Source organism: Mytilus californianus, unplaced genomic scaffold, assembly GCF_021869535.1.
Source record: "Mytilus californianus isolate M0D057914Y unplaced genomic scaffold, xbMytCali1.0.p SCAF_13, whole genome shotgun sequence".
NCBI lineage: Eukaryota > Metazoa > Mollusca > Bivalvia > Mytilida > Mytilidae > Mytilus > Mytilus californianus.
The window spans coordinates 25129586-25156229 of NW_026262615.1; the positions used below are offsets into that span (position 1 = coordinate 25129586).

Consider the following 26644-nt stretch of genomic DNA (forward strand, 5'->3'; position numbering starts at 1 on the left):
TCCTTAAAAACCTCAAATTTAATGACAGCGAAGACATACACGACCCTAGGAATCTAGCAAACGATACTACTGCTGAAACGAGATAGTGAATTCAGTTATAACAGCAGACGAAATAAAAGAAATTCATCTTGAAGTTATAGAATAATAAATCAAGCGGTGATGACAAAATCTTCAACGAATACCTCAAATTTATATCAGACCCATTTATTCACATTATCGTACTTCTATCAAATTTTATATTTGAGTCCGGGCACATACCAAATTCGTCGCTAACAGGAAACATACATCCGATTTTTAAAAATAAGGGAATCAACAAGATCCAAAAAATATAGACATTACTTTATTGAGCTGTTTTTTGACAAATTGTTCACTTCTGTAATATATGAAAGATTAACTAAATTCACCGATGAGCTTTTTATTTATCATAATCAGAGTTGATTTCAGATTGACCACTCGACTTTTGGTTATGTATTCATCCTTTACTTATTTTTAACATAATGTCAAATCGAAAGAAAAGGCTTTGCAGTGCATTCATTGATTTGCAACGGCCTTTGATACCATCTGGATAAATTGACTGCGATATAAACAAAAATCTCAACCACATAAATGGCAAAATGTATAAAGTAATAAGAAATATGTATGGTAACATCAAATCAAGAGTTATCTATAATAACGAAAAATCGGAATTCTTTCCATGCACCATCGGAGTTACCCAAGGAGAATATATATCTCCATTGTTATTTTCTTTATACATAATCAAAGATATGATAGACGTCTTATCCAGTAACAGGTTTCTTGCTGGCCATTTTCGCATTTTACGAAAAAAATCTAATTGTGCCGAAACAAATTATTATTGGATAAAGTTTTATGCAAAAGAATTATAGTTGTCCAATATCATCCATCTTTCTTTTGTTTGTTTTTTCGGGCCTCTCTGACTTTGTCTTTATCACGTCACACGTGTCGAATTAACAGAAATTCAATAATAAACTGATTGGAAAAAGGTACAAGCTATCAACAATAAACTTATCATTAAAAGATGTTGATTGTAATGTTTTATAAAATTGTGTAGACAAATGGCTTCAAATGTCACTTAAACCTACAACTTTTATAAAAAAAAATTCCTTTGAAATTGGCACTTCGCATTCATACGTTACTCTTTTTTCGACCTCCGGAATAGATTACCATAGTTGTATTTGACAAAGCCTTTCGATATTTCGTATTCTCAATGATCTTCAACTTTATTTGCCGTTTTACCTTTTATGATTCGAGTCACTGATGAGTCTTTTGTTGACGAAACGCTCGTCTGGCGGACAGAAGTTATAGCTTCGTATCTTTGATGAGGTTTTTTTTACCACACATCTCAATGTATTTATGTTCACATACCTATAATATAATCGTAGTACCGTCGTAATGATCTGTTAAACACGCCAGGTGGGTCTTTCGGTCCAGGCGGCAACACATTTTGCAGGACATTTATTATTGTAACACTGTTCAGAAGCGAATGCCCAAGGAACATGATAAAATTTCACCCTGAAAATAAACACGAATTCTTCATGTTTTTACACATTTAAAAAAATCAGCTTTTGCAGTTTACGAAATAATGATTCATTTGTGCATCATTTCATTCATTCTTTTTCGTCCTTTAATGAAGGCTATATTCTGAATCAAATATTTAGTCCTCTTTAACTGTGACTAACCAGTACTTACATTACTTTACATTACAGGCAGTTATATGAAAATTGTTTACTTTTATCTATTTGTGTGTACCATTTTGAACATTGGCCATTCCGTCGTGCATTGAAGAAGACCAACAGAAAAAGAGTTCGAAAAAATGGATTTACCATTACATCTTATTAATTATCCGCTGTTAATCACCTAAGTTCTGAACTAACATTCAGTCATTCATTATTAGTCCATTATAATGCTATCTTTTAAAATGAAGTTGCTTGCTTTTCAGGGCAGTTAAGCACTAGCTACAGTTCGTTAGTAGAGAGATGTTGATTTAAACTGTAATTTTTATCCGTTCATACTTTAATATACTGGAACATACACATAAGTAAATCATGCAAAGTATTTCACGCAGATGTTTCAAATACAGGGATGTAAGTTAGATCGGGTGCCTAAATTGATCACGATTGTAAATGATTGCAAATGATGGGTCTTGATTGAAATTAGCAAAGCAAAGAGGAAGGTACGATTTGAGACCAAAGAAGTATGTTATAAAATTTCTGAATTTTAGAATTAATTGATTTATCTTTTTACTTGTATAACACATTATACATTATAGTTTTGGTTTAAAACATTCTCTTTTCTGTAAAGGACAGTCTATTCAATAACATTGAGCAAAGTCTGCCCTTTTGACCTGTGTACGCTAAGAAATAATAGAACAAAACAGATATATCCAAAGTTTGTGTGTCTTATGTTTATCTATTCGATGGCCAAGCATTGTTTTAGGTGACGCCTATGCTCTATGTAGATTAAGCTTAAATGTTTAATAAAATAATAAAAACCTGACCATTTCTCCTATGACCTCACTTTAATGACGTCACAATCAAATTTGTAAGCAAGGTTGACCTAATTTTTAATGATAAAATGTTTATGATTTATCTTTACCAAAACAATTTTAAATAATAAGATAAAATGTTTTAATCAATTAAAAATTTTTAACTTTTCTATATCAGTGGAGCTACATTTGTAACTCAGATAATATGGTTTTAATAAGGAATGACCAGTGCAGTTACTTATTTTCCTATGTAGCAAGAAACGATTATGGTGATTCCATTTTTATCTTTTACGTTTACTTCGCGAGCGTTCAAATAAGATATGATCTGTAAATCGACTGAATTTTCAATGACTTCATATTCTACAAAAATGCCTGATTATACCTAGATTGTAAATTGAATTTAACGACGGAGAAATATCTTAATATAACAAAACCTCTGAACAAAAATTAATATTTTGTTGGAAATTAAGAGTAGAGAATTGGTTTCAAACTAAACTTCATTTGCTGTTGGTGATTTGATTATAACTAATTTTCTGTAAACTTAAGACCATTTAAATCTATATACATTTTTTATTCCAAAAATGAACATTCCCGATGTATAATCCTTTACATCATGTCGTCACAATATAACAAAATATGTTGAAGGAAACAAATTACAATAAAGGAAAAACTAAATGGATATTGATTAAATTAGTTTTTACACTTTGACGAGATTGTAATAGTACGTATCGTTTGATTCAAATAATGAATTTAAAATTTCCAGTTTTGTTTTTGAATAGTTATCATTCAGCTTGACAATCCGCCGTACGATATGTCAGCGATATATCTCTCGTGTTAATCAACCAAATTATGATTTCGTCCAAACTAGTTCTTAGGAGATTATGTAGGCATTACCACTCAAAAACATTTGTATCAATATCTAACGTGTAAGTTACCGCTACCACCATAGATCTTGATGGCACTCACAAATCCTTGAATATCGTGTCAAGTCGGAAATATGCATGAACCAAATCTAAAATATTGGGATAGATATATGTGGTATGAGTGCCAATGAGACAACTCTCCATCCAAGTAAAAATTTATAAAAGTAAACTATTATAGGTCACAGTACGGTCTTCAACACGGAGCCTTGGCTCACACCGAACAGTAAGCTATAAAGGGCTCCAAAAACTTGCTAGTGTAAAACCATTCAAACGGGAAAACCAACGGTCTAATCTATATAAAAAACGAGAAACGAGAAACACTTATGAACCACATCAACAAACATCAGATTCCTTAGTTTGTTACTACATAATGGGCTAAATATCTAATAATTGACATTTCTAGATTTATTTATATTCCAACATTCCTTTTCTAAGTTTTAGAGTATTTTTTTTTTATACTGTAATGTGTACCTCCAAAAAAACTAATCACAAATAAAAAAAAAAGACATTCTAATCTAAATTGGAAATTTTTCTTATGAATAAAAAATGCTAAAAGTATACTTAATGAATTAATATTTTATTCTTCTGATCATCCTGAGGAATTAATTATAGAACGTCTTTTTAGTTTGATTAATGTTTTTGTTATAATAAATCCATACATGATTTCCCATTTAATCTCAATATATTACATTTATTAATGATCCTTAATAGGTCACAAAAAAGAGAAGAAAAGACAAAAAGTCAACAGCCACAATAACTATTTCATTCTTAAGCATTATTCGTGCAAGCTATCTAGATATAACATTTACCTATATGTCATAAAAAATATCTGACATGGAAAATAAATGTATAAACTGTAAAAGACATTGATCAATAAATGATCAAATGAAATAAGAAAGCAAATCCTACCGTAATTGCCTAAACAGATATTGTCCCTGCAGTGAAACCCCAGGGAAAATGTTAAGTATTTGTAGTGTTTAAAACGATTAGAATTACTTGCATGAATTTTTAACATGTGATAAACAGTTATACGTTTTTTCCGTCTTAAAAAATCGTTATGGATAGTGATGCATCGGAAAACATATATATGCACTTATACCACATCTTCTTATTTATATATATTATAGATAACTAGTATATGATTATTTTATGTTTGTTTGTAAGGTGCACGAAACAGCATACCTGTGTAAATATAACCAAATTGATAAATTTCTATTATCCATCATATTGTTTTTCTTAAAAATTGATTGTTAAACGAATGTTATTTAAAATGACACATACAAAGTTATGTAGGTATCGAATTTACGTGCATGCAGAGATGTCTGTCATATTTGTTTTTTCGTAAATTGTTTTGTTATAAATTAGGCCATTAGTTTTCTCAATTGAATTGTTTCATATTTTTCATGTCGGGGCCTTTTATAGCCGACTATACGGTATGGGGGTTTCTCATTGTTGAAAGCCGTACGTTGCCTATAATTGCTTACATCCACTTCATTTAAACTTTGGTGGATTCTTGTCTCATTGGCAATCATACCACATCTCCTTATTTTTATATAGTTTTAGAAATTTAACCCAATATTTTCATTCGGGATAGATCATGGATTTTTTAACTTTGTAAAATCATATCCCCAATTCTGTACTGCTGGATTTGCTAAGAATTACTCATATATTGAGTTCAAACCATGCAAACCATTTAAACAGAGTACTACTAAGATAGCTTTGATCAAAAACATTTAACAGCAAACATACATGAGAAATAGTGGAGATACAACACTATAAAAATATTTTTCTCTGACCTAACTAGATGAATAAGCCATTTTAATCTAATTGGAGTGTGGATTTAGAACAGTGTAGTTCTGACAAAAAAAGTGTAGAAATCTCGTATTATAGTTGTATAGGAAGATAGACGATTACACTTGGATCTCAAATATATAGATATCTCCATTTTTTTTTCAAAAATGACCCTTTATAGCTTGATGTTAAGTGTGAGCAAAGGCTCCGTGTTGAAGACCGTACTTTAACCTATAATTGTTAACTTTTTATACATTGTGACTTGGATGGAGAGTTGTCTCATTGGCACTCATACTTATGTATATATAACACTATACGCTTTACACGACGTTATGTAAAATTAGACATTCATTTTTGAAGGTTCTGTATACGCTTCAGGCGTATATTTTGTATTGCAAAATGTGTGCTTGTAATAGTCACTTGCACTCTAAAACACCCCCTTATTACGATCGGACATGGTTTCGTATTTTCCACAAACAGCCAACAAGACTTCCCCATTTAGATAAGATCTTACTTCCGGAAAGGAAAAGACCACGTAACCACATGTTTATAGAATCCGTTAAGGTGTTTTTGTCGTTGTTTTATTTTGCATCCAAAATAAAAATCAGAAGTTTAATACCAAGCATCTAGTTGTATTTGCAAATAAGTATTTTAAATACGAATTAAATATGATGCACATGAATGCAGCTTAGTTATAATCTTATTAAGTAAATGGTATATTTCAACAGAAAAATCGGACCAAACACTTCAGTTGCAAATTTGGTTATTTTTAATTTTGGCAAATTAAATTATATTCTCCAACGCAGTCATATAGATCGATCCTGACACTGTTGAACGCTGTGTTATTGAAAGCACAAGAAGCATCGTTCTTTTAGCTAAACGTTTCCATAGGCATCAACTCGTTAAACTGTTTGTTCTTTTCTTATTAGTAACGGATACATTTGAACCGAAATTACCACCGACAGAGTTGATGCAATTAATTTAGCAAGATAACGATAACGAACTCCGATTAAAAAACAGATCCTTTGTTTAAGCATTTTTACAAGGATCTGATAACACTCGGTTTTACTTTCTGTTCTCTTAATAATTACATCAGCAAACGAAAGTTCAGTCGTAAAATTTGTAAAGGTGTGTACTTATCCGACAAAACTAGAGTACTTGAACGGTCTTTAAAACAGAAAGTAGAACGGAACGTTTTCAGATCCTTGTGTGTAAAGCTTAGACACAGAGGATCTGTATTGTAATCAGATTGACGAGAACGCAAATTTTCAAACCTAAAATGAGGGTTTTATGTACATGCGAATATTTGCAATTGCTTTTTAAAAATATATTCAAATGAAATAAACACCCCTTTAGGTCAAACTTTGTTAAGAGACATTGTTATACTTTACTATAGTAATCAATAATAGAATAATCAACAAAGAGTTACCTCATTGTCCCTCGGGAGACTACTTATTCGCAAAATTACCGAATCTGAATGTGCACGCAGTAAAATGACCGCCACTTTTACGCCTAAGCAAAATATATGTTTGGGAATGCACACGTAGAAAATATTACCCCTTTAAATTTTGCTCGGATTTGCACGTCGAAGAAGAAATAAATAGTTGTCGTTTGGTGAAAATGACGTAGGGCCATAAGGTTTGGTTGCAGTTCTGATATTGACATGGCAAATATTCTACAGCAAAAAAAAACTGTAAAACACAAAACATGTATAACCTCAAATTAAGTTTAGTAAAATCATAAAATTATAACCGTTATTAAAATTTACTATCAAAATTATCAAATCTTGAAAAGATTATTTTCCTTCCGTTCTGTGAACTTCTAAAAATAACCTTTTCTCGATTTAATTTTTTCGGGTCTTATCATTTGATGAATTTTTATTGTTTCTTACGAGATGAATGTTTACTTTCAATAGAATAAGAAAGGGAGAACAAGTTGAGCCAAAAACATAAGCTGTTGATTGTGTAATACAAAATGATTGTAATAACAAAAATACCAAACTCCAAGTTGAGTTCATAAAAGGGAAGTCCGTATAAATTCACTCAACTAAAAGCTCGACTATATCAACCAACGACTGACTGAAAAGCTCGACTATATCAACCAACGACTGACTGAAAAGCTCGACTATATCAACCAACGACTGACTGAAAAGAAAACTGTCATATTCTTATTTTGGTACCTGAATTTTCATGTGCACATATGTTTATCCTTTCGGAACATATGAGTTAGCCAAAAGATTTCAAAAGGGTTATTTTTGCTATTTGTACTGTGTATGTTTGTTTTCCGGAAAGCTGTGTGTCTTCTGTCTTAATGTAAACTATGATCAACTGTTTTTTTTTTATATCTCCTTCCTTTTGTTATCTCATTTTCAAAATACAATGAAACAACGAAAATGGGTAAAATTAACCTGTATGCAAAATAATAACAGATAGTATCCTATGTCTATGCTGCTAGCTTCTAATCAGGTTATACGACGGCCGGCGCATGTGAATAAGGTTTTTGTGTACCCTTCTAGAGCACATAAAATCATCCTATTGGTATTTAGAATTCTGTCAAAATTGTTATTCTTTTTTTGTGTAATGTTTTGTGGATTGTTGGTTTTCTTTTCATCCTTTTTTTTTTTTTTCTTCAGCCTGTCACTTTTTATTTTGTGTTACTTTAAATATATTCAATTATCAAATAGTCACATATTATTTTATACATGTGTACAATACTAGCAAAAAGATGTAACCAAATATTAAAATGATCAACGTTCTTGTCAAATATTTTAACCTTGTGTTATTCCTGTAAACATGTCACAGTATAACTAAAATCTCATAAATGATATTAGGTTTATAAATTTGTACACCAGACGCGTGTTTCGTCTACAAAAGATTCATCATATAATGATCATATTTATTACATGGTAGCCACTTCATACGCAATGCATCTTCAATTTTATGATTTTATATAGGACAACATATTATTTATGGATTCATAAAAACTAAAATATGAAAATATAAATGCATTTTGTCATTTAAATTAATGCATGTTAAAACGACATGGTTTCGCTAACTTAGATCTTTAGAAACCAGACAAAATCGTCAGATCAGTAATTTAACCAATTGTGACATTTTAATTCATATGCACGATGTGTTCATAGCAGGAGAAGCTTAGTTTAAACTTTTTGTAAATTACCACGGACGGTTTACTAAGTTACGACGGGATATGTGAGAATTCAATTGATAACCTACATGAGGTCTGGAGCTGGCATGTCAGTAACTGCTAGTAGTCCTTTGTTAATTTATGTATCATTGTCATTTTGCTTAGTTACTTCTGTTTCCTGTTCTACATTGGACTCGGACTTCTTTTAAACCGAGTTTAACTGTGCGTTTTGCTGTGTGTTTGTTTATTCTACATTAGCTAGAGGTATAATGGGAGGTTTGAGATCTCAAAATACATGTTTAACCCCGCTGCATTTTTTGCACCTGTCCCAAGTCAGGAGCCTTTGGCCTTTGTTAGTCTTGTATGTTTTTTTTTAAATTTTAGTTCATTTATATGTTTCGGAGTTTGGTGTGACGTCAATTTTCACTGAACTAGTACACATTTTTGTTTAGGGGTCAGCCGAAGCCCGCCTCCGGGTGCGGGATTTTGTCGTTGTGTTGAAGACCCATTGGTGACCTTGGGCTGTTTTCCGTTCTTTGGTCGGGTTGTTGTCTCTTTGACACATTCCATATTTCCATTCTCTATTGTATAGTAATAAATTGGAACTTGACTGTGTGGAGTTGTATAATATTAGTTCGTTGTCTTGTTAAGTCTTGTTAATGGTCATGTGTACTTCCCACTGAATGAGGCATAATGGCTATGTTTTTTTCAAAGAATTAATATATGGTTGCATCGTCTATCAGATAATTTTTTCCCATTGCATTTTAGCATACAATTTGTAAATAACGTAACCTTAGTGCCCCCGTCTAAGGTTTAGTAATTAAATTCTGATTTTAGAAATCCCATACGACGTCTGCATATTGAAGAATAAGCTGAACAAATAAGAATTTTTTTTCAATCCGAAACCTATCAAGAACATTTTTCATTTTCCTCATTATAATTTTTTCTTTTGTTTTTGTTATAATCGTCGGTTGTCATTATGCTAGTAATAGTACTGTCATTGGATCGCATATCAGGAGAATATGTAAGCATCTCCCAGGAATTTGTTGCACTATTGGGAGGTATATAAAAAGTTTACTAATGCCTTTTATCTTTAAAATTAATCTGTAGCCATATTTCTTCCAAATTAGCACTTTCAAAGATCAGATCGACGACGAATATGGACATAATGTTTTTACATAAACGATTATCAGCCTTGTGTGGTCCTCTGCCAAGACGGATGGAGTTCTGATAATTTAAGAGTTAATTGATTTGTCTTATGTCTGGTTATTGGTCAACCAGGTTTCAGTAAACGTTCAAATGTCGAAGTCAGGGGCTAGGCTTTGTACATTTAAATGCAGAATTGTGTACAACAAAAAGAAAAAAATGACTGATCAATAAACGAACAAGATCCACATTAATAACAACTAATCTTTGTACATTTAAGCATGCATGTTTCATCTCTGAAGGTTTTAGGCACATGTCTTGTTGAGTCAACCCATAGACCAACATTGATAATGAAAATGCCTGCGAAACAATTTTACGAATGTTAAATAACTTAATGTAGATAAAATCAATATATGTTAGACTGTGAGTAATCTTAGTGCCTGGTGAGTATAGGCCAACTCTCACACAGTATAAATCATGAGTTATGTTTCATCTGGTTGAAATTGGTCAAATTGAAAGCAGCCACATACTAAATTGATTCAACCATATCAATTCAGTTATTTGGTAAAATAGTATAAATAAAAAACATAAACATCTGCTGAGAACAAAAATTGAATAATTATATGTAATATGCATAAAGCAAAAACAAAGGATGCACATTGATGGACCAAATAGTTTGGAGAAATAAGTATTCACAAATATAGTTGTTGATGAATAATAATACTTACGTCTGGCGTAAATATAAAATTTTGATCCTGGTCTATGATGAGTTTATTTTCATCTACAAAATTTTGAATAGATTTGAAATACGACGTGTCATGACATATCTTTTCCAAGTCATGATTGATAGTAAAACATACAAATATTATCAACAGTACGCTTGTCTACGATAAAAGATATGAATCAATATTTCCTTAAAGGACTGCATACAGGATTTGGTTCTATTTTATAGGTCTTCAAAACCGTATGGAATTAAACAATATAGACAAAAGGGATTTTCGGAGTCATGCAAAACATGTATAATAAATTCTAAACGTTAACGTGATTCACGTGACAGATAACTGATCAAGGTAAGTATTCACGTGGTAATTAACAAGTCTGAGGGTAATTTTACAAATCCTTGGCAATAATGAGATATATGCATATATATATGCGTATGTTATGAGTTTTAGAGGTGTATACTCGCACCTATTAAGTTACTTGTTATAATCATGATTTGACGTAGTGGTCATTAAGCTTGACAATAATTTGTCTCGGATGTTCAGTTAACTGATTTGCTCTGTTTTTTTTGTGAGTATCTTCCGGGTTGTGTGATCGACCAATTATGTGTGATCGATTTATATCTCCGAGAGCAAATTCGTTGTTAATTCATTTGAACATCCCCGTAACCAACTAAACAACAATTACATCAGAAGATCTTCTCTGGGAAGCACACATAAATAACAATATTATATCGTTATGAACAATATTAACATTAACCTACCACAAAAACAGCACAATAGAATAATGAACTGTGCGTCACACGAATGTATCAACGCCACAAAAAGTGTTGTCACAGGTAAATTTCTAAAAATACAATATGAAATTGGGATTAAGTTTGTAATGGTGTTATTTGATGTATTTTCTAACCATTACAACATGTACAAGAATATTAATATAGAATTGTGTTAGTAATGGTGGTATTATTAGTATTTTATAACCTTGTCGGTTTTTCTTCTTAATCAAACTGTGTAAGAACAAATAAAACATGTATATATAGTTGCTTTAAATTAAAAATCATATAAATGAGCTAGGTGATTAATACCTTTACTTTTACATGCATATAGAAAATAAAAATAGAATTAAAATCAAAAACGACAAAAAAATGTGAAAATGTGAAAAAGCATAGAAAGATTGTGTGTCAAATACATGTACCGACTAACTAAGTATGTTCTCAATGCTTGTTTGTATTTAATTGTCATTTTCTACATATTTGTGCAAATTTGGTAAATGTAGAATCTCAGAAAAATATGGTTCTATATCAGATTATGTTTAATTGTAGTAGTATTTATAAAACTTGTAAGACATAAAACAACATCCAACCAGAAATGTAAATGGAACATCATAACTAAATACATGAATGTTACTGCTAAGAAATAGAAAAATTGATCATTGAGAAGTTGAAATCGTCCCGTTTGTCATAGATTTTAGTGTGAAGTCGTCCATCTGTGTCAATATTGAGGAAAAGATCAAGTTATGAAGCAGTTCTTCTAGTGTCAGTAGTATCCTTAATTTCAAGTTCACTGGGATATATGAGATGTAAGTACTGGCTGAAATACGGGTTGTTCAGTGATAGGACATCATCAATATATCTGAAGGTAAAATTAAAGAATTTGGCAATGTGCTTTTTCTTTTTGTCTTTTAGAAGGTTTTGAATGAATTCTGCTTCATACGAGAAAAAAAAAATATCGGCCAGTAGGGGTGCACAATAAGTGTCTATTGGAATACCGACTGTCTGTTGAAATATCAATCCTCCAGACTCAACAAATATATTGTCGATCAAAAAGTACAGCATTTTGATGATATCATCTTCAGTATATTTTTTTGGTAGAATCAGTGTGGTTCTTCACAAAATAAGAATTATTATAACCCAAAACAAGATATTTACATCTACGATTCCCATTTTTATAGAAAAAGCTCTGTTTAATGAGATGGTGAAGTCGATTTTTTAATTAAGCATGGGGAATAGTAGTGTAAAGCGTAGAAATTGCAGAGATTGTGATTAACGTAACAGTCAAGAAAACGAATCATGAATGATCGAGACTCGAATTACTTTTATGATATGTTTGTGAGTGACTTGTTCCAGTTTATACACCAATACATTCCTTTAAAAATGCGTTTAATCCTTATAATTCTTCAAAATTGGAGATGTGGAATTTAATTTCACCACTCGTTACCTCTATCACACGTAAATTGTATATGTGTGTCATTGAATTGGCCTGGCATAGGGATATGTTTTTTTGGTTAACGCAATAAAAATATGTACTCCTTGAAATTTGCTATCTGTTAAAAAATAAACTACAAAAATATCTTATAATCATTCAAATGAATGTTTTGTGTTTATTATTTAATTTAACGATGAACGCGAAATGAAAATAAATATTTTTAACGTCGAGCCGGTTTTGTGTTAGTATCGCCGCCATCTTGTTTACATTAGTTACATAGTTTCGTCAAGGTCGTCTATCCAAAAATAAATAACTTCAAGAGCCACTACCGGAAGCCCTCTCGACTAACCTTATCAAAGTATTCCCTAATATGCAAATCATATATTAAGAAATATATAAATATATCCTTACTTTGATTAAAAGATGATAATTATTCACCTAGTAAAGCTATATACAAATATCCTACACATACCATGATTTGATTTATAATACTATAGTATTTAAAAAAAACTCTTTTATATTCAAAAGATAAAAAAAAAAAATAACCGTGAATTTCTGTCCATTTGTCATCGGATTTAACATTTTCATTCGGACCGGACTTTAGTGTGTATTTATGAATCTCGCAATAGTCAAACAAATGCCCAACTATGATACGGGTTTCACTGCCTTACATTTCTACACTTTCACAAGTTAATAAAGCCGTACCCTAACATATAGATTATAAAAGAGGGTCAAAAGATACCAAAGGGACATTCATAAACATAACTCTAAAATAAGCTGACAATACCATTGCAAAACAAAAAAAGGACTAAAAGATAAACAACAGTATACAAAACACACCATAGAAAACTAGACTGAACAACACGAACTCCACCAAAAAAACCGGGGTGATAAGGGTCGTTTAGCGTCGTCCCCTTTATCTATGAATCTGATAGATTGATCTGATAACTGTTCTGTTCACGTTAACGGGGAGTTTTTTTTATCAGTAATTCTCTCTCTCATTAATGCGGTATAGTTTATATATATTATAAACATTGATATATGTATTTACCATGATCGTTATTTTAAGACGTTTAACCGAATAATTTTAACTTATATTCCATTTAATAGTTCAATATAACACAATAGATAGTATATTTTATTATTGATGACAATAAGATATTTTGAAAGTCTTTGTTCAACAATGTGCAATGTATCAACGTATTTTAATTATAATTCCGGCGGTCTATTTTGTCTACATCCAAGTTTAATTTCAAATATACTTCATCTTTGCCCCAGGAACATATTACCTTAGCTGTATTTGGGAAAAACTTTCGGAATTTTGGGTCTTCAATGCTCTTCAACTTCATAATTTATTTGGCCTTTTTAACTATTTTGATTCGAGCGTCACTGATGAACCTTTTTAGACGAAACGCGCGTCTGTCGTACAAAATTTAAGTCTGGTATCTATGATGAGTTTATTTATATTATGTACTAACCATATTATATTGGTTCTTAAAACATATACTATATTGACAATCTTTTTTTTTTTTATAACTCTTAAACCACATATGAAAATATTATTCATTTTTGAATCGATATTCTTAGAGATGAAAAGTGAAATTGAAGTCAACTCTCATTCGTTTTTGTGTTATAATATCAAAAGCTAGAAAACTAAAATACTTTCGGTTTTTTTTTCTTTTGGTTTTAAGATATCAAAAAAACAAAAAAAACATAAAAACTTTCGTTTCTTTGTTTTTCGTTTTTGATTTCCCAAAACAAAAAAACGAATGGATGCAAATAAACAAAGACCAAGTTATCAGAAGACAAGAACAGATAATTAATAAATCAAACTGGATTGTACAGTTTAGGGTCTTAAAATCTTCCACCCAAAAAGAATCAAATGATATTTATAATAAAATTCTATATTTTATTTAAGTACATCAAATATATACAAAGCCATATATTTAAAATTTTAATATAAAATCAAATTAAAATTATCATATGAAAACTGATACAGTATATAATTCCTACAAAGAAGTTATCATTAAAATGAACAATTTCTAAAGATAGTGAATGTGTTTTTTTGTAAAACAAAAGAGGAAGACTATTTCAATTTCTTTATTTCATGTTCATTTAAAAATAATGGGGGAAATTGCACAATCTGCAAACAAAAGTCTTTTAAAAACAAGATATCAGTAAAAGATATAGTATTGAGTATCTGATCAGGATAATTATGGTTTAACGAGGTTCATACTATGATTCAGAGCAAAAATGGATTTTCTTTTTAGATGTTTATGATATATTTATGAAAGAACTATGAAGCATAATGAACGAGAACAGAACGGTGTCTGAAAAAAAATATTTTTTATGAATTCAAAAAGATAACATCTAAAAATCTATCTAATAGAATAAGAAAATAAAAAGGTCATAGATAATGCAAGTTTGTTTTAATCATCATATTCTAAATATTATCCTGGATACTCGGAAAGTACACTTAACTGGAGCTTGATCAGTGAAGTAAAATTGTAACAGACAACCTAAAGAAAAAAATATATTTGTTATAATAATGCACATACTTAAACATGTTAAATTGAAAAAAATATAATAGCACATCCCAGCTACACGGTGTTGTGAGTGGTGAATAACAGACCGTCACGGCAATTTTGCTGAACCATGCTGTCTTTGCCTCACTGGTGCCTTTCATATTCTTGACAGATTTACAAAACATTGGAAAGGTTGTTAAGTAAAAATGTTGCCGATTTTTAGGAAGCTATGGATTCTTAAAGATATTAGGAATTTGGGGTATCTCGTCAGTGAAAAACTCAAAATTTTGAGAATTCTCTTGAAAATTATGTACTTTATTCACGAAATTGGACTGAGAAACATACACAATCTTATCATTCTCAACCTACTACATACAACTTTCTACATGCAAAATTTTGACGTGAGTCTTGACTTTTCTATAAGTAGCGAAAGGTCGGGGAAGTATATTACATGACTGTAGATGATAGAAAAAATACGCGTTCATTATAATTGTTATGACTTTAAATTGTTTTAACTAAAGATACAATAGGAATAAATGTTGTTTGAAAAGCAGAAATTTACAGTTTCCTGTGATGTTTCATTTGCAAATGACATCCAATGAAAAAAAAATATGTTTTAGTAATTTTTGTCCAAATTTTTACACCAAAAAAAAAAAGAAAAAAGAGCCATTGTTGCAAATATGAATTTGCTGACGTTCACATATATTCCCTGAGATAAATAAACCAATCAATATGTATGATTCTTCAGAAATTTGCATATTTCAATTTGACTAACTCACGAAAACGTATATATTAAGTAAAACTATATAGTATGATATATGAGCATGAAGAGGGTCGATACAGGGTCATTGATTTCTTTATTCCTAATCTTTTTATACCATTTTTCTCTATTTTTTATTTATTTTCTTTATATTTCAGCACCCCATTATTCTCTATTCTTTATATGTTTGCTCTTTATTCTGCGCGTTTTACCAATTATTCCCTATTCTGTTAACCCAATCCAGATCCTTATATATGTTTGTCTCCGTTTTAACATATGAGGATTCATAAGAAACTAAAGACCGTTTGGTGGTGAAGTCAATAAAACTTTGTCAACGATGAAGATTATATAAGGTTTCAAACAGTTTGCATCTCCTTTTTTCTGCTGAATGATATTTTTCATTACTACACACGGCTTACACACTTATAAGCTAAGTCTTTATCTCCAGTTATCTCATAACATACTACAAGTAATGTTAATGTACATGATAAGGAATTTCGTGCAATAAACTATTGATATTTAATTGTATTGTGTAATTCACGGAACGCCGTCTGTCTGTTGAAAATATCAACAAGATGATGATAACAATGCTTACCCCAACCCTATTCCCAGTCCTGGAATATTAGTGCATGTTCATAGATCTCCGTTGTAGTAGAACTTAGAAATAATTCATCCAAGTATAGTTGATTTAATCGTTTTCATATGAAGTTTTGTAATGCGTTTTGGCTCCATTGATGCAGGTAAAGGTAATAGGGTAAATCAGCAGTTTCTGTTTGATTTCACGCTTTATTCCTCTCAGTTTACGTGCACACGCTATTGTTCTTTGGTCTGTTCTATAGAAGTTGTTTTAAAGAAGTCACTTTTTCTCTAGTTTTCTTTAGGACATCTTTAAATTTTAAACACGATCTCCAATTCCTAAAACGTCCATAGCATACGCGCATTTGCAATCCGACATATCATCCGTGACACTTTCCGCGCCACATGACACTTGAAAATAATATGAAATTTGATAAAATATACTTGCATCGGGAAAACTCGTAGAATAAAACAACCATACACACGACTGTTTCAACACAATTATTTGAATAAAAAAATGCTCTTGATTTTACCATTGTATACTCTTAAACTTGTTATCATTTCGATAAATGTCACACTATATAGTAAGTGATATTGTTCGATGAACGTTAAACGAGTCACAGCAGTCATAATTAGACTATGTTGGAAACGTTGCGAATGGTAATTTAAAAATGAAAACAAATTAAGAATAATTTTAGGGACATCATTCAGTATTATATAAACGGCCTCGGTGACCTAGTAATCCAAGTAGTCGGACTATTGTGTCACTAGCCTGTAGAATTCTGCACTTGACATGAACCCTCGACTTCAATCTTAATTATTTTGGATAGTCAGTTTTCCTACCGAAGGTCTGCGGTTCTATCCGGGCATTCTGGATTCCTCCCACAATAAAATAAATGTCACGATATGGCACAATAGAACTGAAAGTGGCGTTAAACATCAACAATCAACCAATCAATCAATCAATCAGTATTATCTTACCAATGTATCGAGATTGTTTTGTAACAAACGAAAAGTTTTTAGTTTTTATTAACACCGCTTAGCTTCCACTTGAAATGTCTACGGGAATTTATGGTCTTTACTTAAGTCTTGTGTTGTCATCTGTATCAGTAAAGTGCAAATTTGAAGTGAGATTCAAAAACGTCTTAGATAAGTGAGAGATGTATCTATGCCAGAACAGTAGTATTAAATATACAATATTAATATTGCACACAATTCTGTATACGTATTTTTTAAATAACAAAAGGCTTCATTAGCATATGCGTGCCTAAGTTGTATGATAGTGTTGGAATATATTTCTATTTTGAAAATTGTATGAACGTGATCTGTGTTAAATCTGGTGATGAATCAGTGGTCAACGATTGTGACAGTGATTTTCCGTGCGAATTGGATTTGTAAATTTGAAAATAATATATTTGTTAATTTCTGTTCTCTATGATGCCGTAATTTGTAAGTACACAAACCTTTATTCTTTGTACATGCAATTAGCATCAGTCAGATGACATTTTACCATTACGCTGTTTTAAAGTTTCCGAATCACTTGCAAAGGATGAAAATGAATTGCTGACTAGATCTGATTTGGCGATCTTCTTTTTGAGATCTTTATGTTTAATGCGATTTCATGTATGGACTACTAGCCAAAATAATTGCATGCATTTTTCATTATTATATGTCTTTTTTCGACACGAAAAGCTTATTTCAATATAACATGGATTTGTATTTGTAGCTTAAAAAATCCTTAAAATTACATTAAAATTGAGAATTTTTATAATACTCAAAATGTACATTCTACACAGATACCGACATTTGTTCATATCAATGTGTTTTGTTTAATTACAGAATTTAACCGCACATCATAAAAAAATCTAAATTATGTTTACTTCAGATATTACTATACAAATCCTTGACTTTACATAGTTTTGTCCATACGTGCAGCTTTTCACATGTGTAGCTGAAATTCAATAAATTCACACATATATCACATTGGTACCCTGCTGTGACTAAGTTGTATTCGCGATACACGTGCGTTAATATTACCTGATGGGGTTGAGTAAGTGCCCCCATCTTCGGTAGCCTGTGAAGAGGAGGGGACTGGATCGTAACTCTTGCCTAGCGAAGATGAAAAATAAATAAAGAAAGAAATAAAGAAAAGAGAGAAAGAAAGAAATGAAGAAATAAAATACAATAAAGAAATAAAATACAATAAAGAAATAAAGTAAATGATTGAATGAATGAATGAATGAATGAATGAATGAATGAATGAATGAATGAATGAATGAATGAATGAATGAATGAACGAATGAATGAATGAACGAATGAATGAAAGAATGAATGAATGAATGAATGAATGAATGAATGAATGAATGAATGAATGACGAAAATAAATAAATAACTAAACAAATAACAATTTATTTCAACAATATAAAAAAACTTCCGAACTGTACATGTGTTTGTAAAATATTGTATCGAAGGGCATAACTTTGGACATAACTATGAACAAAAAGAAATAATGTATTTCAGAAAGACGAGATATATAAATATACTGCTTACTCCGGAATTAGTAATGTAATTGTCAATCTTCTTTCATGCGTTATGGATCATTGGGTTTATTACCTGTTGACCCGGTTGATTACTAGCACGTGCCATTGCTCTCAATCTTTAAAACAGAACATACTGTATTAAATTATACGCCAAGGATTTATATAGTAAGTAGGATTGGAATCTCGTGGGTTATCGTTTTATTTTACTATATAGATCAATGATTAATTAATATTATGGGTACTGAATAATACATAGGAATATATTGTTTTAATGAAAAGCTCTATCCGGTGGTATTTTATTTATAATTTTAATACTGTCTCATCACTGGCTAAGTACAGTTTAGAAGCTCAATGCACTTAAGCGGCCTTGGTAGCGTTTAGATGCACAACAGTGTGATGTAAAGCATTGTTAAGAAATATATTGCACAATACAAGCTAAGAAAATAGAAACTTCTCCAAGTTTTACCAAGTAACCCGCACGAAATTTACTATTATAAAATGCTCTAAAGTAAATTTCCAGTTTTAATACGAGGAAAGTATCAACAGATACAGAATTGTAGCACCTGACATAAAACATACTAAATATGTGCTAATTAAATTGCTAAAGTTCACAGTTGAAATATGACGGATAGTTCTCTCATTGGCAATCATACCACATCTCCTTACATTTATCTTGTTAAATTTAAATTTCCAGTGCAAGTACTTTTTTTCAAAGACAAAAATCAATATCCGTACACATTTTATTTGGGATAACGACTACATTTTTTACCTGTCGGGTTAACAACATGTTAGTAATAAGTGTATAATATACATGTTTTGTAAGTAACGATGTAACGATTGCATAAAATAAAAAAAAAACAAACAAAAAAAAAAACAATTTCCTAAATGCACGCAATTTCCGTCTATTTCAAATCTGTTTTAATACGGTAATTTCTGGGGGTAACTTTTATTATCCTTAGTAAATATCGTAAATATACATGTATAAAATGTATATCTTTAAATACAGGTTGCAGCAAATAATGGTAACCTTTTTTTTGCCGATATACAATTAATAAATAATTAAAATAAACTAACATTAATTTGAAAAATAAAACCAACGACATTTATAGACGAATAATTTTTTAAGTCCTCAACAAAACAACAACAGAAATAAATAATCAACAGATGATTTCTTTATTTATTTATTCGAAAGTTACGCTTTTAATTCTAGCAAATATTTCTCAATTTAAAATGTACCATCAATCAGAAGGGGCGTAACTCTGAGTATCATACTAGCATACTGAACGGATCTGAACACGGTATGACAAATTTGAGAGGAATTTTTTAGGTTTGGTCTGATTTTGTCTGAAACCGTCTTAACAGACTTAAACGAACGCAAGCACAATCTGTCTTGTTTATCTTGACATAACTGAACGGATTTAAAACGGTATATCGTGACGGCGTCTGAAAGTCTAAAAAAGTCTTGACGTATTTCTCTAGCGGTAAATCCAGTCGATTAAGACTTGATCAGAACAAAATGACCGTTTCAGACTGAAATCTTGCTACTAGTGAATGCGCGAGATTTTTATCATCCTTTTTTATATGTTGAGAATGACATGTTTATGATATTCCAAAATCTCCTCTTTCGTTAAATATTTAAAATGTTGGATTCCCAAACTTGCAGTGAATTACAAGTTATTTTGTTAAAGATTCCAAATAATCATTTTTGCATATGTGTTAAGAACTCATGTGCTCACGGGAGCTCACTGTTTTTGCATGTGCTTATGAAAGCATGAATGAACAGCCTTGATCAAACTCCACCAATGCATGGGTAAAACTCGGACGCTCCAAAACGGTCAGATGTTCCTGCTATACTAGTAACACCTGTGCTGTTACTCTTTTTCGAATGCGTTGATGGGCCATGTCCGGTAAGTTGGATTCAAACATATACTAGTAGTTCATTTGGAAATGTCATTTTTCAGACCTATAAACACATCACCACTAGAGTAAAAATCTAGTAAATATGAAATGAAACGTTGACAGTCGCATTCGGTCATAATGTCACATCACAAAAACGGACGGTATTGTGGTTATGATAAGTGGGTCATATCCGATGTCATTTTTGACACATACATTCCATTACTGTCGATCAAATCATAATGACGTCAATAAAAGAGCGTTCGGAGGGATGACTTCGAATATTCAATCAGGAACTTTTGTTTCTATAGCTTCATTTCAACATCAACGTTGACTTATTTGACCAAATAAATTTGGCCAAGTTATTCTGTATTGGCTAGTTGACATTTTTTTATTGCGCCGGCAGTTGTTTTTAACATATAAAGTCCAATAACTGAGTAGCTCATTAATGATTTAGAACTATTGTTAGCTGCAGATGTCCCTATGACAAGGGTTACTTTACATTAACCTAATTTGATGGTTTATTGATCATCATGATTTTTTCTTGATACATGTAGTATCTCAATAATCAGTTGGTGGCCTTCGTTTTGCGTAATTATCTGTTTAGTTTTTGTGGACTCTTGTTTATCCTTTCGTCGGTTTTCCTTTTTTCTGTTATCTTTCACTAACTGGTTTTGATTTCCTCTTGGTACCTGCTCTCCTTTTCAAAATTAACTAGATCAGCTATGAATACATTCGAAAGTGCACATTCTTGATTTGCCTTTTTATATGCTTTTCAAATGGATAATCAAACTCATAATTCCATGGCAAAAAAAACGATGAAATGACAAACAACAGCAATAAAAGCTCTGTTCCTTTGCTTTTTGTGTGTTGTTTGCTGTGCATGTACTGATTTGGTGTCGTGGATGTATACCCATATCCTTTGTCTTTTCTATTAAATTAACGGAGTTTGTCACTCGTGTTGTGTGGAGGCCGTAGAAAGTGTCCTCTTGCTTGTGGTGTATGCTCTTCTGTATTTTCTAAGTTATTGTGTATTTATTCTTGAGATAACTTCTTATGTGTGCAACATCATTCTGTCAATTGTAGGCCAGCTTGTGTACAATCATTTTAATAAGAGGCACAACACATAATCTTGCCCCCCCCCCCCCCCCCCAACCACCTTCTATGTCAATTTTTCTTAATTTTCAATCATTTGTGAGGGCGCGTTGTATAAACCGTTATATACACATCGAACGGTACGAGTTACCGTAATTGTGGATATACCAATTCACGTATCTGAGATACAGTCATAAAAGAGGGACGAAAGATACCAGAGGGACAGTCAAACTCATAGATCGAAAACAAACTGACAACGCCATGGCCAAAAATAAAAAGACAAACAGACAAATAATAGTACAGATGACACAACATAGAAAACAAAAGACTAAGCAACACGAACCCCATCAAAAACTTGGGGTGATCTCAGGTGCTCAGGAAGGGTAAGCAGATCCTGCTCCACATGTGGCACCCGTCGTGTTGCTTATGTTATTACAAATTCTGTAAATAGTCTAATTCGGTAAGTCACATTCGTGAAAAGGGAGGGTATTGTAGTTACGACATAAGGAACATATCCGATATCATCTGTGAAACGGTTATTCCATAACGGTCAACCAACTCGTGATGGCGTCCGTAAAATTTACGAAGGGATGACTTCAACTTCACCATTTGGAATTCTTGGTTAAATAGCTTCCTTGTGAGCAGCAATCCTCTATCAATGAAATCATGATAGGAAACACAAGCCCGGGAATATCGTATCAATTGGGAGATATATACTCCGTAATATGCCCTCATTTTAAAGATCTATTCATTCTTTTTTGTTTTATTCAAAATTATCAGTCAAAAGGTGTTTTTCCAGGATCACCAGTCTTTCACGTTTCATTTGATACCTAAATTACCAAAATAAAGCGCTGTTTCTTAACTTTTTGTATGTTTTTGCTGTGCTTATACTGATTTTGTGTCATAGATGAGCACCCCATATCCTTTGTTTTTCTATAACAGTATACAAATCACAACACAGAAAACTAAAGACTGAGCAACACCAACCAAAAAAAAAACAAGGGGTGATCTCAGATAATTCGAAAAGGTACGTTTTACAGTTTGCTAATTATAATCCATTAAATTTACAAATAATAAAATAAAATGGTATATTGTTCGTAATTATAGCATCTTACAAACTTCTACTGGATGTAGTGTAACCATGGTAATCAGAAATCTATATTTTACTTTTATAAAGCTATTTGCAGAAACAGAACCATTTCAATGTATTGGTTTTATCATCAACATAACTTTGATAATAATTTTAAGTGTTCTCAGTACGTGCGAAAGTTTCAAGGACGCTCTTAAACAAATTTCTGTGGAGGCGGACAAAAAGGAGACGGGAATCACATTCATACAATCAGACATTAATGGTTTGAAAGACGATATGCATGAGCTTCTTAAAAGGGTATTTAGTAACGAAAACGAAATTTTATTACTTAAAAGAGAAAATCAGTATCTAAAAAATGAACTTGAAAACAAAAGGCGGCAATTTTCATGCGAAATCAACGTGTTACACGAAAACACTAACAAGCATCAACGAGCATTGAATGTTACTAACACGGATATTGATCACCTTTGGTCTTCATTTAATGAAACAATAGAAAAACTGAGGAATGGTGTCGACAAGTTAGAAGAGTTTGAAAGGCGAAGGTCTGAGGATAACATTACAGAATATATTGACAAATCAGGTATGTTCGTCATGCATGTTATAAATTTGTAGGCTAGCATGATGAAATGATGTGCTTTAAATAATCATTTATAAGAGTAAAAACTAGACAGATACACTTTGAACTATTTACATATATTAAAACTACCAGCGTAGATCTAGAATCCTATAGACACTGCCATTTCAACCTAACAGCGTTATTCATTAAATTGGTCTGCGTTTTTAAGAAATGTTTTTGTCATCTTTTCATTCTTATAAAACAAAATAATAAGTTTTTTCCGCATATACTTATAACTGATTTTCTTTACAAAACGCAATACAAACCTGAATTAGTACGCCTTTCTCTCAGTGCTGCGTCTTTTGTGAGAATTTGAAAAAAAAGCTTCGATCCTTATCTCTGCTCGACACGAAGCAGACATTGAACAAGTGTTAAAAGCTATTACGAAAAATAATGGTATCCATCACATGAAGTAACAAAAAATCAGTATGCAGCAGGGACGTTTTGCCTCACTGAGTAAATCCTCACGTTGGCCTTTGCATAGGAGGTAAAGATTTGAATTTTTGAAATGCACTTCATCAGAAATACCATGATGTAGTATCCTCTGCAATCTATGTATTTATTGCAAAGTTTGTTTTTGAGATGTACTTGAGATTGCACATAAAAACAAAAGATTCTGAGCATTTTTTTCAATTTCTAAAATGTATAATTTACATATTTTCGGAAGGAACTACACAAAATAGAATTTAATTTGCATTGGAATAATTTATATCTTTTATTTTGATTTTGATCTGAACTTTTTGGGGGGTTTCCCTATACAAATCAAGGACTTCGTCATTGTTTATCTGGTCGTACTAACTTTGTATTTTCAACAACACATTAGAATTATTTAAAGTATTCTGGGTTTTTTCTAACCTGATTTAGTTTTTGTTTTCTCTCAAAACATGTTTTGGTCTCTAGTATTGTTTTATCTACGAAAACACCGGTTCCCCAACTCCTCCTAAACCCACTTTTAGAATGTATTGAAACTTTCACATACCTTAATCATATAATGGCACTTTTATATCTTTATATCGTATAGTTCATGTTTTTTTATCGAAATTCAGAACTTGGCAAAGATTCCGGGCTTATGATTTGTGATACCCAGTGTTCACGTTGCACGTAAGAATTAACGCACAAAAAATACAGATTCTTTATCTTATTCTATAATTCAATTCAGGTATTAAGGCTGTAAACTTTATTTTTGAGTTGTCTGAATTTCTGGAATAACATATGTATATTAGATTTTGAAAGTAGTTGCGAATATAATGGTGAAAATAAGGTATTTGTAAAATTGATATACCTTTTTACAACAATATTCAAATGAAAAAGGACCCAGAGAGACAAATAACTCGAAAAAGAAAAACACTTTGCAGAAAACGAAAATTTAGTAACATATACCCCTCAAGACAGGGCCTGAACGGGATAAATCGACAGTTTATACTTCGCAAGTGACGCCAGTGTTTTTGCCAATTTTGTTTTAAATTCGTTAACGTTATACACAGTTAACCGTTTTCCCTAGGTATATATCTAGGGATAATACGTTTCAAAATTACTTCGTTTTGTAAAAAGACATTTGTCTTATATCTTTTCATCACTGCCCGTGCATGTTTTGATGTGGTTAATGAAGGTCATTTTACAGTTCAAATTTCACTATTTTCACTATGGTTTAAGGATGCTTTACGCATTGTTAATGCAACTGTAACTACGTCACCAGTCTCTACAAAATGTAGGTTAACCTGAGGGTAGTAAACATTAATTTACGTTAATCATATAGAAATGAACACCACTAGTTCCAGCTCTAAAACTTCAATCGCAAATTACAGTTAAGACAGTTCGCAACAACTATTTATGTTTTGACATTATGTCTTCACTATCATGTTTTAGACACTTCATGCAGCAGTTCACCTTGTTTGAATGGTGGAATATGCACAACGACCGGAAGCAGTTATAATTGTTCCTGTCTGCCTGAATATATTGGATACATGTGTCAAGGTTTTTAACGTTTGAAATATTCTACCATTGAACATATATTCATTAAGAAATTTCATATTGATTAAAAATTATCTGAGATTTAAGAAGAAAAAAAACGTCCGATTACAGACAATTTAGTCAAATAATACAATGTTGCAAATTATTCATAGCAAAAGGTCATACTTTATATTATATGAAGAACAAGGTAAAAGTGATAAGTGACAAATACGCATGTTAAAAAATGCCTCGTGCATTTCATAAATTGATAAAAAATTAATCATTACATAAATGTCATACCCTATCTGCGAATTATAAAGACAGATATAAGCGTCTGTTAAAGAGTACCACTGAAAAGTTATGTGCTTGTTAAATTTCGAGAATATCCGGTGTTTTGTTGTTCTTAAGTTAAACCTCAAAATGACAACAAATACTATGTAGCTAATAAATACCATAATCGAGAAAGACAATTAACTCATGAACAAGGACAAAAAGTAAGAACGAACAGAAAACATAGACCTACAGAACACAAAAAAAGTAATATTGAGTAACACAAACCACATTGTGTTGCTCTGGAAGTTTCCTGCTTCATCTTGATTTAAAAAAAATCCTGTAACGTTAAAATACTGTTATTCCTGTTGATAAGTTTTTATGAAGGTCTCCAAAACAATCATTACATTTTTGTCCGATCTTGTGAACACACATATGCTTTATGCACGTGTAACATTTTTTTATTGTTAATAAAGTGTATTTTACAGTACAAATGTCATGTAAAGATGGTTGGAAAAGGGATGCAAACAACTGTTACTACTTCAGTACTACCTCTGCAACTTGGTTTGATGCCAAGGTAGTAAACATTCATTTACATTGATTATTTACAAGCAACAATTTTTAATCCATAATTTTCACATTTTCATGGGAAACAATTCCTGAAGGTTTAGTGCACATCTGCATTCATAACTTCTTCTTTAAGCGATAATGCTACTTAAGGTTGTTGGCTGCCATGGGTTTTTTTGGTAAGAAATATTGAATGGACAATGCCAATGAATAAGCTATAAGATATCCACTTCTGGAAAATAAACATCTCGTTGTCATCATAGATGTTCAGCGATAAGCAAACAGACAAACATTCAAACAAATTCTTTATTGCCAATTTAGACGCCCC

The 26644-nt window shown here is 31.5% G+C and overlaps 2 protein-coding genes across 10 annotated transcripts in view; one reads left to right on the forward strand and one right to left on the reverse strand.

The window, feature by feature from the left end:
• LOC127723409 (glucose dehydrogenase [FAD, quinone]-like) overlaps positions 1-26644 on the reverse strand; it is a 483936-nt gene that overhangs the window by 267378 nt on the left and 189914 nt on the right. For 4 of the 9 annotated variants that reach the window (XM_052230031.1, XM_052230036.1, XM_052230034.1 and 1 more), the window contains exon 2: positions 1384-1530. The exons of 1 other annotated variant lie outside the window; for it this stretch is intronic. In XM_052230031.1, coding sequence (XP_052085991.1) covers positions 1384-1516 — 133 coding nt within the window. In that variant the 5' untranslated portion in view covers positions 1517-1530. Of the gene's footprint in view, positions 1-1383; positions 1531-4335; positions 4402-10235; positions 10327-26644 lie in introns of those variants that run through there. 4 more of the 9 variants (XM_052230030.1, XM_052230025.1, XM_052230033.1 and 1 more) reach the window with 4 other exon arrangements.
• Positions 1-26644, forward strand: part of LOC127723415 (C-type lectin domain family 4 member K-like) — a 134153-nt gene that overhangs the window by 101535 nt on the left and 5974 nt on the right. The window contains exons 2-3 of the mRNA XM_052230045.1: positions 25396-25503; positions 26238-26326. Coding sequence (XP_052086005.1) covers positions 25494-25503; positions 26238-26326 — 99 coding nt within the window. The 5' untranslated portion in view covers positions 25396-25493. The remainder of the gene's footprint in view (positions 1-25395; positions 25504-26237; positions 26327-26644) is intronic.